General features: G+C 42.1%; 1 protein-coding gene across 1 annotated transcript in view; it reads left to right on the top strand.

The window, feature by feature from the left end:
• Positions 1-1,845: 1,845 nt before the first annotated feature.
• The window catches only part of LOC135207406 (E3 ubiquitin-protein ligase listerin-like), a 57,548-nt gene continuing 45,084 nt past the window's right edge, over positions 1,846-14,309 (top strand). The window contains exons 1-2 of the mRNA XM_064239134.1: positions 1,846-1,884; positions 8,459-8,650. Of these exons, the coding sequence (XP_064095204.1) occupies positions 1,846-1,884; positions 8,459-8,650 (231 nt within the window). The remainder of the gene's footprint in view (positions 1,885-8,458; positions 8,651-14,309) is intronic.

Raw genomic sequence — 14,309 nt, 5'->3', positions numbered from 1 at the left:
TTCGTCTCCTCTCCTCATGGCGCTCCGTATACGTTATGTAGAACGTTCGCTTTACTTCGAAAAACAGCTGATAAGTTTGACGTCCGGCAAGCTGCTTTGCACAGTCAAAACAACTTATGTCTCTGGTTCGGCATAAGAAGGGCAATTTTAGATGTGAGGAAGCTTTGGAGGTGCTCGACGTCCTATAAGTAGAGATTCTCCAGGACGCTCGGCAAGCACCTTGCGAGGGTGTCTTTCGGACGCTCGGCGTTCCTTTGCTGAGTGCGTTTCTGGAGATGTTCTTTTGCATTACTAAGACGCAAGTTGTCGCACAGGCGGCCACTGTCTTTTGTAAGAAGGTATGAAGGTCTTTAAGGCCCGTCTTGAAGACGAAAGCCATACGTCGTCCTTTAGTGTTCACACACTTCAGGAGCAGCATGCGGCTCTCCATGGAGACTCGCATGAGGACGTCCCTTGAAAATATTCAACGTCATACGCAAAACGCGGTTCGTCATAACATTGAGATGTTTGGACAAGGTCGCTCGCCAGGACGCCTCTTGGCGGGCCTTGCATGCATCAGGGCGCTCAACGAGTTCCTCTCTGAAGCGTCGTTCAGAAGACTTGGTGTTCTGCTCAGACACGTCGTAGCTAAGCAGGACGTTTTTTGAGGACGCTCAGTGGACGCTTTCCAGACGCTCGGCAGGACGCTTTTGAGGACGCTCGGCAGGACGCTTATGAGGACGCTTTTGTGGACATTCGCCAGGATGCTTCGGTGGAAGCTAGGCAGACGCTTTGCGAGAGAAAGACTTGTAGAAGGCGTCTTATTTGCTGTTCAGGAGTTTCTTAGGACGCTTGACGCTTTCTAAATGCTCGTCAAGAGGAGGTTTTTTCAGGACTCTCCACAGGACATTCCTTCACAGAAATTTTTAAAAAAGGATTCGGAGTTAGCGGAGAGACATACCCGAATTTTTCTTCGATCCCTCTTTCCTCTTCTTCGATTTCTCTGAGAATCGGGAAGAGTTATATACTCGATTCCTGGGTGACTTTCGGTCATGTTAAAGGGGTTTCCCCTATTAGTCAAAGTGCTAATAGTTTTGTCAAGTAAGGACGTTTTCCCCATTGTCAAGATACTAAACGTTTTGTCATTTAAGTGGGGGACCCCTCATAAAATGGGGTAGTTCTCATTGACATAGATTTTAACGTTTTTATCGTTTAAGCGGATAAACTCATTAACAAATTTCGGAAGAGCTCTCATTCATTTTCAGAGGCTCATCCGGGGAGTAAGAAAAAGACTTGTAGACTAGATCCAGGAAGTCTTATGTCCAATATCATAAGAACATTGAACGGTCCTTTTCGATCCTCGGTTCTCTCTTGATGATCTCTATTCGAATATTACTCCCTTTTCTTGGCAAAGAGTCAAGGAGTTCTTTTAAAAAGTCTCATTCATTAGAACGTGGACAGTCGTTTCCTTTCTTTCTCTTCCTCGTCGAGGAAAGATGTAGTAGAGAATTCGATGTTCAAATTACTACAATACTTACGTAGTTTATCTTTGCGTCATTTTGCTAACGCATGGGTCAAGTCATATACGCATATCGTATTTACCTCTGCGGATGAAGCCGAAAGAACTGTTGTTCTAATGTATTTATTTGACACTCCTTCAACCTTCCAAGAGTTCGGAGTAAGAACAACTCTTCAGGTTAGACGAGAAGTATTCTAATTGAACTGCAACACCAACTCAGCTTCTGTATTTAGCGAATTTTGTTTCGTTTAAATATGCCTGCTTGAGAGTTTCCTTTTGCTCGATAATTTCATACCTATCCCTTCGTAAAAGGAGTAGCTGGCAACTCAGGCAGATAGTGCGAGACGATGAACAAGGCTGCTGTTACTGTGATGATGATCTACGCAGTACCGGCTAGCTAGGTGTCATGCGCGTTGGTTTACGTCTCTCTCCTTGCGGGAATGGCTGAATAAACCGTCTCTCTGCCCTACAATCATGGATTTTAGCCTCGGGTTGAGGAAATTTCTAGTAATCATGAATGAACATGCCTTCCGTTTACTTAGAAAATTTCAACAAGATATATCTTATACTTGTTCGGTGCGGGTTTACCGCACGGTAACAGAATTCTGTACGAATCTACCGCGGCATAGCACTATAAAATAAGCTCCATCCTGCTTATGCAAAGCGCAGCCTTATTTAGGGAAGGAAGCAGGCTGAGTGAGGGAATGGATGAGTTTGCTGGGGACCATTTCCTCGCTGGAGAAGCTTGTTTTCCCTGAATAAACAGCAATTCAGACCTCTACAATTTTCCTCACGAAGAAATTGGAATAACATCAAAGATCTGTAATAATTCTAATTTTCTCTCAACGGCTTGAGGATCACCTCGGGTGATAGCGAGAGGGTGCCAGACATCCGAACAGAGGAACAGATGTTCTGGCACATTGTCTGAAAGAAGTTGGAAGCCAAATTGGTCGGCTCTCCAGTTCCTCGAAGGGTGAGTTTGGATCGGTGGCCCAAATCATCTCGGTATAATTTCTCAGCTCTCTCATAGCTCAAGAAAGAGAGAATTGGTTATGGGCTTGGGCACGGAACGTAACGATCCTCAAGAGGTTCGTTAAACTAGTGCACGTCCGTGCGGGTCCTTCTCGATCGAAGGCAACAACTACTGACGTCTGAGTAATCCTCACTTAGAAGGATGTCGAAAGTGAGGAGAGACGAGGGCGTCCTTTCGTTAAGTTTTTCGTCATATTGAAGACGAAGGAGCTTCCTCTTAAGTTGTTCCCTTATTCATGATCCTAGAGGATTAGCTTTAGTCGCCACATGTTGGCCTCTAAGAGGTTGGATTCACAGAGGTCAGGTAATTCAGTAGAATTGTCCAAAAAAAAAAGGGAAAACCCAAAAACACCCGAGAGAAACGGTGTAATCTAACATCGTCACTTAGTGAAGTATCTAATATCTACTCCTCTCTGAGTCTGAAGGCGTTCAGACTATCGAGAAGCGATAAGATCTTCAAGATTAATGGCAGTCTCTTGGCCAAGGCAAAGCAGTGCTGCCTATTTTCAGTGTTCAATCGGAGGGGGCCGTTTCTGGAGATAGTGAAGGGAAATGACTGTTCCTCCACCTCGACCTCTGTGAATTTCTTTATGGTTCTATCTTTCCGTATGAAGTATGAGATAAGATAGAAGTCCTAAACTATTGTAGAAAAAAAATAATGCAAATATGTTGTTTGACGGCCTCTAGGCTCAGAGATTCGGTTCTGTCAACAACAAGCTTCACGATCTTTGAGGTCTGGGAGATCTTGAAATTCTCTGGATCGCAGGTTCCGGTATGGAACTTAGACGTAGTCTGAGTTTCTGATGCCAAAGCATTTCGAACCTATCCTTTCTGCGAACTTAATACGTGACCAGAAAGGATAACATTCTAACCGCTCTAAGCCACGGCAAAGAGGGTTAGTGAGGTTTTAGCCATCATCAGAGGTTTTAGCTTTAAAGGACATAATGCGGTCTGTCTCTAAGCCTTCCGTTCTTGATAAGAACGAAAACTGTCTAACCCTTGACCCGAAGGCTTGGAGACCAAGGTATAGCACAAATTTGTTGGGCAAGGGCATTAGAGAGTCCTGTGCCCTGTCGGGTCTCTCAAGTTTTATCTTGATAAAACTATGGAAAATCGAGTCAACGGACAATCTGGCGGTGTTCCGTAAAGACCAGACTGGTTCATGTCCAAGAACACCCTGGCATTATAGTCAAGGAGTTCTTTTTAAGAAGTCTCATTCATTATGTTTGCATAAAGATTTTGAGATTTTTTCTTCATATGAATGCTCAAGAGGTGAGGGCGCGCCTCGGAAGCATTTCAACAGGCATGACACTCAGTAACATCCTGAGTGGCCACGCTTTAGCGAAGCAACTCTGTGTTCGCTTCACACTCCCGACGGGATGTGAAGACGACATTTCAGATCTGTAAGTCGCTAGGACCATACATATCCGTAGATATATTATTGGGGGCAGCAAGCAACACGAATCCTATCCTATAGAAAAGGGATAGGTGTGCTTTTAACTTTGAAGGGTTGGTCGCTTGAGGCGCGTTCCTTTTCTTTAGCCTAGAAGTTATGGAACTAACTTTGATAGGTTAGGTCAGGTGGTGGTTTTTAGCTTCGTTGCCCTCAGAAGTATGGTCATATGTCTAGTCACATTGTGGTCACGCCCCCGTTGACAGATCATCTAGAGCGCACCAGCATTACAGGTCTCTACGCAGAGCAGACTTTGGTGACAGTATCACGAAGTCGGCTATGCTAACAGGTGAGGAACCAAGATGTATATCATCTACTTATTTAGTTTCCCAAAAATCCTATTCTGTCTCTTCCCACCATCCGATCCGAAGTGGGATTCAGCATATATATATATCTGTCAGGTAAGTTTCATGAACAAATGTTATTGTTATAAAAAAATACAATTAAGTTTTGTTCATACTTACCTGGCAGATATATATAATATTTAAAGTGCCCACCCACCACCTCCCCTCAGGAGACAGTGGCACTGATGAAAAATATGTAATGAGAAAATGGGAATAGTTCCTGATATCCGCCTCCCAGCGGCGGGAATGGGTACTACCACCTGGCCGCCCACTGCGTGTGCCGCGAATTTTGAAATTCTGTCGGACTTCGGAGAATACAGCTATATATATATCTGCCAGGTAAGTATGAACAAACTTAATTGTATTATAACAATAACATTTTTCCTAACTATACAAACCTGAGGTCCTTTACATATAGTCCCTCCTCATGCCACCCCTCACTCTGCGTATTTTGCATGGGCCAAAAGCAAAAGTGATTTGTTTACCTCCCGCGCGACTGTCGGACAAGCAGTTAACTACCGTTCTCCCCTTGTTCGAAGCTTACGACCGTTCCAGCTGCCGCTAGCTACTTCCTATTGTTAAAGGACCTCAGGTTTGTATAGTTAGGAAAAATGCAATTTTCGACAAATTGTCATTTTACTGTATCTAATCATATTGCATGCATTATTACCATATTATCAAATTATATTACAAACAGAACGATCTGACGTGCATTCTGGTTTTGTTTACATTAGGAAAATATCAGCTGATTTCATTTTACCGATATGATCACTGTCAAGATGCCGAATGGAACTTAATTTACGAAAGAAAGCTGGGTTTAAGAATTACAGCTACATTATTTATAAACGTAGTACTATATATTAGATAAAGTGCTATATTTTTTTCAGGCAATGCTTTTGCCTACCAAAACATTTTGCAGTCTGCTCATATCTTTACTCGCAATTTCCAGTCATGCTTGATTTACGATGCTCGTAAATCGTAGTTCCCAGTCGTGCTTGACTTCAAGCCTTGTTGTTTACTAAGCGTAGCATTACAATAAAGGATGTCAATATATTTGGTTTTCAAAGTTCCCATAAGTCATACTTACCTGACGTATTCATTATGAAGGGCAAAATAATGGGAAACTTGTTTATTTTCCTTTATTTATTTGTGAAGGTTTTACATGAAATTGCACTTTACAGAAACTTTTCCGTAGGTGACGTCTTGATCTGTTTAGCAGAAATATTTCTGATAGTTAACAGCCCGGCTGCAGGCAAAGCCTTGATACTTCAATAAACATTAGGAAAGCCCTATACGAAGTTTTGTTCGCCGTTTCTCCGTTTCTGACGTCACACCGAGCAAAGTTCGCAGAGCAAAGCTCGACCATGTGGACGGGGCCTAACAGTTTATTGTGTTTCTCTTACAGTGTAGTATAATTACATAAGTTATTTTGGAGTACAAAAGCAGTTTATCATTTTAACATTTTATGACGTCTGACTTACAATTGAGTATAATTTCAGTGGAATGCTAAGCCCATAAAAATAGTACTGTAGTGAACACCCTAATTTGTGAATATCAACACACAACACAAGAGAGAGAAAAAATATAAGGATCATTAATGGTGACAAAAATTTTACAATGGAGTCGACCTTTGCAGGTTTATTGTGCAGTCGACCCGTGCAGGCACACTAGAATATTAATGTGGACAATCTGCACAGTTTTTTTCTGCCTGCTCAGGCGACCTGAACAAATAGTTCTTAACCATTTATGCTTTTGTTGAAATGACCTTCACAGGTGCACATGAATGTTAGTGTGGGGAGGCCACCTTTTTTTTTGCACAGTTCTCTTCCCCATCCAAGGATGAAGAGTACTATGTTCAAGTTAGAAACAGAAAGTGCTGAACTCTATTAAATATACGTAAACATGTTTACATACCTTGATGTATCAGGTTGAATTATTTTTCAATAATTGATGTGGTTGTCAGATTAATATACTATACAGTAGTACCTTGTACTTCGAACGTAATCTGTTCCAGAAGGCTGTTCGAAGTACGATATGTTCGAAATATGAAACAAATATCCCCATAAGAAATAGAGGGAATCAGGATAATTTCTTCCAGCCAACCCAAAAAGTCCCCCTTTTCACATTTTTTCTATTATTAAGTTGTTCAAAAGTTAAATTAAGAGTTTAAAGAAATGAAACAGTACGTTATATGAAGTAAAATTTTAGACATTTTATTTTTTTCTGTGTACGATTTACGAACTGTTTGGTAGAAATGGCACCGGCCAGCTGGCGGATGGAGGGAGGAGAAACGGGAACCCTTCGAGCAAACCGAATTGGTTGCAGTATGCAAAGGTTGATAATCATATCAATTTTATTCACATATTAGGTACAAAGATAATCAAAGGAATTGATGGTGTGTGTCTGATTGTGTGTTTGAGAGAGAGAGAGAGAGAGAGAGAGAGAGAGAGAGAGAGAGAGAGAGAGAGAGAGAGAGAGTGTGCATAATCAGCGTGTTTACACTTGGATCTTAATTGGATGAAAGAGCTTAATTATGCCACAATACATCAACTTACTGTTGGCAAACAGCAGACTTTTAAACCAACACGAGGATTTTGCAAACAAATAAGTGATAGAATGCAAGAAAAGGAAAAAGATAAAATAACTTTTCACAAGGAAGGCCTTTAAACAAACAATTGAAGGCATGCAGAAGCTGAAAGCGGCCCCAGTTTGTTTATCACAAGCTGAGTTTCTTTTACAGTAGTAAAAAATCGTAAAAAGCAATTGTCATTAGATAGGTATTTTACCGTAACAAAAATAAAAAATGATTTGGGCAGATTGAGTGTAAGTGAAAGAAATGGGTGAATAATCATGCTAACCCAGCTGATAAGTCAGTGGGAAGCAGAGCCGTTCTTCTCTCTCTCTCTCTCTCTCTCTCTATCGTCTCACTCAATGCACCGAACACTTGACTCGAGCAAGCTTTTTTTTTTTTTTTTTTTAACTGTATTGCATTTGATTGTTTTCATGTTTTATCATTATGTTGAAGTTATTGTGAAATAACATTTTATTTTTTATGTGAATTGCCACTACTTTTACATACATATTATAATAAACATTTTACTGTCTCTTTTCTCCTCAACAATACCATGACGTACAATAACTTGAAATCATTCATTCATTATTCCACATAAATATAAACACTCCCTCCCTCTACCTCAAGTTAGCTGTACATATATCACTGCAGTGATGAATTAATTTGTTAATCATTTATGCTAAATTTTATTGCAAAAAGCTTTGTTCTTTCATTTACTATTTTGTTAATATTGTTCAACTACACCGTTTCACTTGGTGCACCGAACATTGGCTCAATTAAAACATTTTTTCTTTTTCTCTTGTGTATTGCAATTAATTGTTTTTATATTTTATCATTAAGTTGAATTTATTGGGAAATTCCCTTTTTTATGTGAATTGTTATTGCTTTTACATACATACAGTAATATTTTAACTCTCTCTTCTTCTTCTCTCCTTAACATATCATCGCTCCCTGTATTTATTTTGTCGAATATGGTTATCATTAAACTATATATTGTCAATGAAAAAAAAATAATAACAGTTTAACTTGTAAGACCCAGTAGGCCATCGAATACAAATATAAACTAGATAATCAATCATTTCAAAGTATGAGCATTTGCTCATCAAATGATACAAAATTTTCTTGAAAATTTTGTTCGAAAAACAGAAAGTTTGATATAAGAAACGTTCGAGAAACGAGGTACTACTGTATTTATCATTTTACAATTTGTCCAGTGAAAAATAGTGTATACCTAATGAAGGCTAGTGGCAGCATCATTCCTGAACGTTGTGTTAAGAAGAATGAGCCGTGTCTTTTGCAATTGATAAAAAGCTGCATATTTTGAATAAGTAAAAAACTAAAGGAGATTGATTCTATTGCTGTCAAAAAAAGTTTCCTTGCAAGTCAGTTTTTAAATGAGAATATTCTTTATAGCAAAGTAGTAATTTAAAGCCATATTAGGCCTGTGTGAATCTATTCATGATTACTATTTCAGTGTTTTTGAATTTATGCTGATTTAATTTCTCTTATAGGGTTTTCATCAACTTATTTTATTCTTTTATTATACTTATTATTTACAGCCTTCTAGTAGTGGGAGAACAGCCGAGTTATTGGGTGGTGCCACTGGTTTCGTCGGCTTTAGTGCCTTACAGGATTTGGGTTATGTTCCTGCTGCTTCACAGGGAGTACTTACAGATGACAGTGCTGTTTCAACTGAATTTCGGGTTACCCTGAGGAAAATGACCAAAAAAGATGCTACCACAAAAATTAAGGTATGGGGAATATATTTTGCTTTTAGTAAGATGCATTCAATTTGGAGTTCACATCATTGCTTTATAAATTACTGCAATCACTTTTTATTTAGATGGTGGTTAAGTCTCCAGATTCCCTCCCAATGATTAAAGTTTTTTTTGCAGATGCATTTTTATGATTAATGTAACCTGTTTGAAGCTGCTTCAACCTATCATAAGGGTATGCACAAATAATATCTTTGAAATAGCTTATAAAGTTCTAATGTACCCTATAGTAATATATAGCATTGTAAATAGAAATTTTGAAAATATCTTTTAAAAGAACAGTAAAGTGCATTTTTTTTTTTTTATAAAAATAACCTTTCATTCCAAAATAAGAGATTGGAAATGGTAAGAAATGGTAAGATCTATTGGGAATATTGGTTTGCTCCCTTTTTTTTTTTTTTCTTTTTCTTTTTTTTCAGCCCATATCCTCAGACTTCCTCCAGGCGGCACCAGCATTTGGCTTTTGCAGTTCTAGGCTTTACTTTGATCCTTCAAGTCACAACCTGACTCCGGCTCTCATAGCCTTACTAGCCCTCATTGTTTACCAGTCCAGGAAGAGTTTATATAAGACTCGGACGTCTGGAAAAACTAATCCTTATTATTATTTTTGTACATGAACTTTCCTGTCAGACATATACTTAGCTTACGTCTCTGACGTCACGACAGAATTCAAAACTCGCGGCAAACGCGACAGGTAGGTCAGGTGATCTACCTTACCCGCCGCTGGGAAGCGGGTGTAAGAACCAACATACCTTTCTTGCCAGATTTTTTCTGTCGTCGGTGTCGACCACACCTGTTGTCGGTACCTCTTGACAGTTGGATTCTTTTCTCGTTTTCGCCCTGGATTGTTTCTACGGACTTTTGGTGAAGTACCCGATCTTTTGGCCTGGCATTCGCGATTTGTGGACAGTTATTTGACTTTTCTTTGGATTTTTCTTTGGATTCATGATGTCTGATGTTGATACTAAGAAAACTGCTATGTTTAGAGTTTGTTGTATGACTGAGTGTAAGGTGAGGCTACCGAAAGCTGCGGTAGACCCTCACACAGTATGTTTGAAGTGTAGAGGGAATGAATGCACCTTTAATAATCCTTGTAATGAATGTGAAAAGCTGAATGAGGATGAATGGAAGTCTTTGTCTTCCTACTTGAGGAAGCTTGAAAAGGATAAAGTTAGGAAAGCTTCTTCTAGGAGCAGTAGTAGATCTCGTATTAGCGAGTTGGATATAGATAATCCTATTTTAGAAGTAGCTCCTTTGTCAGTTTCAGCTCCTGCTCCCTGCACCGAAGCCGAAGATGCGCCTTCGGAAGTGGCCTCCATGAAAGCCACCATTCGCAGTATGGAGATGAAAATTAAACATTTGTTCATGAAACTTACCCAGCAGATATATATATAGCTGTATTTCTCCGAAGTCCGACAGAATTTCAAAACTCCCGGCTCACGCAGTGGTCGGCCAGGTGGTTAGTACCCATTCCCGCCGCTGGGAGGCGGGTGTCAGGAACCATTCCCATTTTCTATTCAGATTTTTTCTGTCGCCGGTGTTGATAACAACTGTTTTCAACACCTCCGTCTAGGATTTTCGAAACTTCTCTGTTACTTGAGTATCCTGTTTGTTTTTTGGTTATCGAACGTGGATTGTGACTAGGCTTACGCTGATAGTGGATTGGATTTGAATTTGGTTTGGTTTTTCCTTTAACTAAGATGTCTGGGACTAGTTTATCTAGCACCAGTGTGGTTGTATGGAAGGTTGTAAGTGAGGCTACCGAAGGGTTCGGTAGACCCACACAATATGTAATAATTGTAGAGAACATACGTGTGTTATAAATGACCGTTGTAAGGAGTGTGAATGTCTGTCTATTCGGGTTGGAAGGCTTATGAATCCTATGTGCGGAAATTGGAGCGTGATAGGATACGGAGAATCTTCCTCCAGGAGTGTATCAGTCAGTAGAGTAAGGTAGTAAGGTTTCTCCTACTATACATTCATAGTTGGTACACCTAAATCTGTGTGCCTTCGGGTCCCTGAAAATGTTGTGCCTTCGGGCCCTGAAAATGTTTGTGCCTTCCGGGACCTGAAAAATCAGTGGAAGACAATGCCCTTTCTACGATTCTGGAATCCAATACGAAACCTAGAATCTAAAGTGCTCGTTTGGGAGGGTAAAAGCATTATTAGTGAACAAAAGTGCAGTGAAAGTGCCCCCAGTGTTGTGGAGGGGGCGTCAGATCGGCGCCCTATAATGCCTCTAGGCCTGGACCTCTGTCGAACTTCCAAGCCCACCCAGGAAGACGGACATGTCGAAAGCCGCAGGAGGGTTACGGGGAACCCCCACCGATCTGGCGTCCCTTCGGCAGAACCTGTAGACGATCCCCAGGCTGCCAAAGAGTGTGCGAGTGCGCATATCCTCCGCGAGTGCTTTTCGTCCTCGGAGGCGTCCTCCCCTAACAGGAGTTGGAGCATGAGAAGACGCTCACGTCCTCTGAAAAGAGCTATGACGTTAAATGTCGCACAAGCGGCTATCGTCAGTAGTCTCTCAGAGGAGGGCGCAGAGTCTCTTTGCGCTGCTTCTTCGTTACGGGCGTCGCCTCGAGACTTGGATTACTCTCCACCGCAAAAAAGATCGAAAACTCAAGTTGTCGCACAAGCGGCCAGAGTCTTCGATCGCAGTGAAGAAGACGCTTCACGTCCTTTTTCTCCTGTTAGTTTTGCGGTCTTCACCGGAGAGTTTTTGCTGCATGGACTCCTCAAAGGAGAATTATGATGTCATCTGACGAGGACGCCTTGGAGCGGCCTAGTCGTTCTAGGAATAGAACTAGAACGGGTCCTGTGAGAAGGGATAGGGCTTCCCCTCGCCCCTCACCTTCTCAGAGGATCAGTTTTTCTCCTGAAAAAGAATCTTCTGCTACAAAGAGTGTTATCAGGTCGATGCAACAACAACTTGCTTCGTTGCTAGCTGAGAGAGAATCAGAAAATCGTCCGAGAAGAAAAGATGATAGATTACCGATTAAAAGATCTAAGAGGTCTCCCGCACGGGTGGACCGATCGTCTCTTTCGCCTGTGAGTACTCATTCTAGATTTCGTACGTCTCACCTGCAGTTGGAGAAAGGGCATGAAAAACTTCCTACGAGGATTCGCCCAGACTCTCGAGGCTCACTTTATACAAGAACGGACGATTCTATGATTACGAAACGAGGCCGTATACAGTCTGAGAAACTCGACGCTCCTAGTTCGGCTTGGAAGGAGCGGAGTGTTCACAGGGATGCCTGTTTAGACAAGCGGTACGCTCGGACAGACGTCGAGCGTGACGCTCACCTGGACGCCAGGCGTGGCGCTCGGAGGACGCCGAGCGTGACGCTCACCTGGACGCCAAGCGGGACGCTCGGCTGAGGCGTCGAGCGTGACGCTCCACCTGGACGCCAAACGTGCGCTCGCTGGAGCGTCGAGCGTGACGCTCACCTGGACGCCAAACGTGGCGCTCGCTGGACGCCAAGCGTGACGCTTCGCCTGGACGCCAAGCTTGACCGCTCGACGGATGCCAAGCGAGACGTTCAAACAGACGCTTTGTTTCATATCAATCAGGTATCACAGCAAGGTATTAGTATGGAACCTCAACTGCAATCGGCTTTTCGAAGGGACTCCCATCGAGAGAATGAGCAAGAAATTGGTACCGCTTTATCTGAATCTTTAGATATTAATATTCAGAATGCTCCATGCACGTCAAAACAACGATCTTCATTAAAGCTCGGAGTGAAAGGACTTGTACACCAGCTTCGGGAGTCCCCTTGGTCACTCCTATAGATGAGGAAGGATTAAGTAATATTTCAGAGGAAACGGAAGGAGGTCAACCTGCTGTGTCAGATTCATCCGATTATCAAGTTTTGGTTTCGATTGCTTCGGGATTCATTTGGAGAAGAGTTTCAACCGCAGCACCTCGGTCGCCTCCTTCTCAGTTTTCGTTGTCGAAAACAAATAAGACTCCTGGATTTGTTAAAATGACAAAGTCTCTTTCAACTAAGAGAGCTTTTAAGAAGGTGCAAGATTGGATGGAGTCTAGAAAAGCTCAAGGAAAGTTTTCCTTTGCCCAGCCTCCTTCAAGACTTTGCGGCAAGGCTGGGATCTGGTATGATACAGGTGAGGATGTCGGGTAAGAGCTCCCGCATCGGCTCAAGGTGACTTTTCCAGTCTGGTTGACGCACCAAGAAAGGTCTCTTCTTTCGTCAGCTAAAATAACATGGACACCGGCGGAGATAGACCACCATCTCAAAGGTCTGTTTCGGACATGAAGTATTTAATTTCTTAGACTGGTGTTTGGGGCTGCTTGACACTAAGTCTCGTAGTCAAGAACTCAATTAGCTTGGGGAGCTATCCAGTGTTCTCGCTTGTATGGATAAGGCCGTCAGAGATGGTTCAGAGGAATTAGCTTCACATTTTTGTGCAGGGCTCCTGAAAAAGAGAGCTATCTACTGTAAATTTACTACCAAAGCAGTGTCTCCAACACAGGAAGGCAGAATTGCTTTTTTTTCGCCCCTCTTTCTGACCATCTCTTCCCCAGGCTATGATTAAAGATGTAGCTGGAAGTCTACAGGAAAAAGCTACTCAGGATCTATTAGCACAATCTTCTAGACGTCCTGCGGTTCCTTCGACTTCAACACGAACCCAGTTTTCTAAGAAAGTAAAGCCCTTTCGAGGTGGAGCATCCTCTAGACCTTCTCCTAGAGGAAGAGGACTCTCTAGAGGCAGAGCTCAGTCTAAGTCCAGAGGTAAAAAATGAGGAGGAAGTCCTTCAGTTGCCAGTAGGTGCCAGGCTTCATTTATTTGCAGAAGCTTGGAAGAAGATAGAGGCAGACAGCTGGTCGCTCAACGTCATCGAGCGAGGATACAAAATACCTTTCCTGAAGCCTCCTCCATTGTGCACAACACCTATAGATCTATCACCCTCGTACCATGGAGAAAAGCAACAGATCTTGTACGATCTGATAGAACAAATGCTCGAGAAGAAAGCAATAGAACAAGTCGAGGACATTCAGTCCCCGGGTTTCTACAACAGGTTATTCTGGTGCCGAAACAGTCGGGAGGCTGGCGGCCAGTTTTTAGATGTGAGCAGTCTAAACCTTTTTATAGAGAGCAGACGTTCAAGATGGAGACACCTCAGTCAGTGCTTGCGGCCTTAAGACAAACGACTGGATGTATCACTGGACCTGCAAGACGCATATTTCCTCGTTCCGATACATCCCCGATCGAAGAAATATCTGCGTTTTGTCATGAAGGGAAGAGTTTTCCAATTCAGAGCTCTTTGCTTCGGTCTGAGTACGGCACCAATGATTTTCACAATTCTAATGAAGAATGTGGCGAGGTGGCTTCATCTTGCAAACATAAGGATCTCTCTATATCTAGACGACTGGCTCATTCGAGCATCGTCGAAAGAAAGGTGTCTGAAGGACCTTCAATCAACCTTAACTCTAGCAAAGTCCCTGGGACTTCTAGTGAATTTCGAAAAGTCGCAGCTGATCCCCACACAGTCCATCGTGTATCTGGGGATTCAGATGGATTCAGTGGCTTTTCGAGCTTTTTCCGTCCCAGGGACGGCAACAGCAAGGATTAGAAAAAAATATCAGTCTTCTTAAGGAAGAATCATGCTCGG

Source organism: Macrobrachium nipponense, chromosome 32 (assembly GCF_015104395.2).
Source record: "Macrobrachium nipponense isolate FS-2020 chromosome 32, ASM1510439v2, whole genome shotgun sequence".
In the NCBI taxonomy this organism is placed as follows: Eukaryota; Metazoa; Arthropoda; class Malacostraca; order Decapoda; family Palaemonidae; genus Macrobrachium; species Macrobrachium nipponense.
This window is presented reverse-complemented; position numbering and strand designations above follow the sequence as displayed.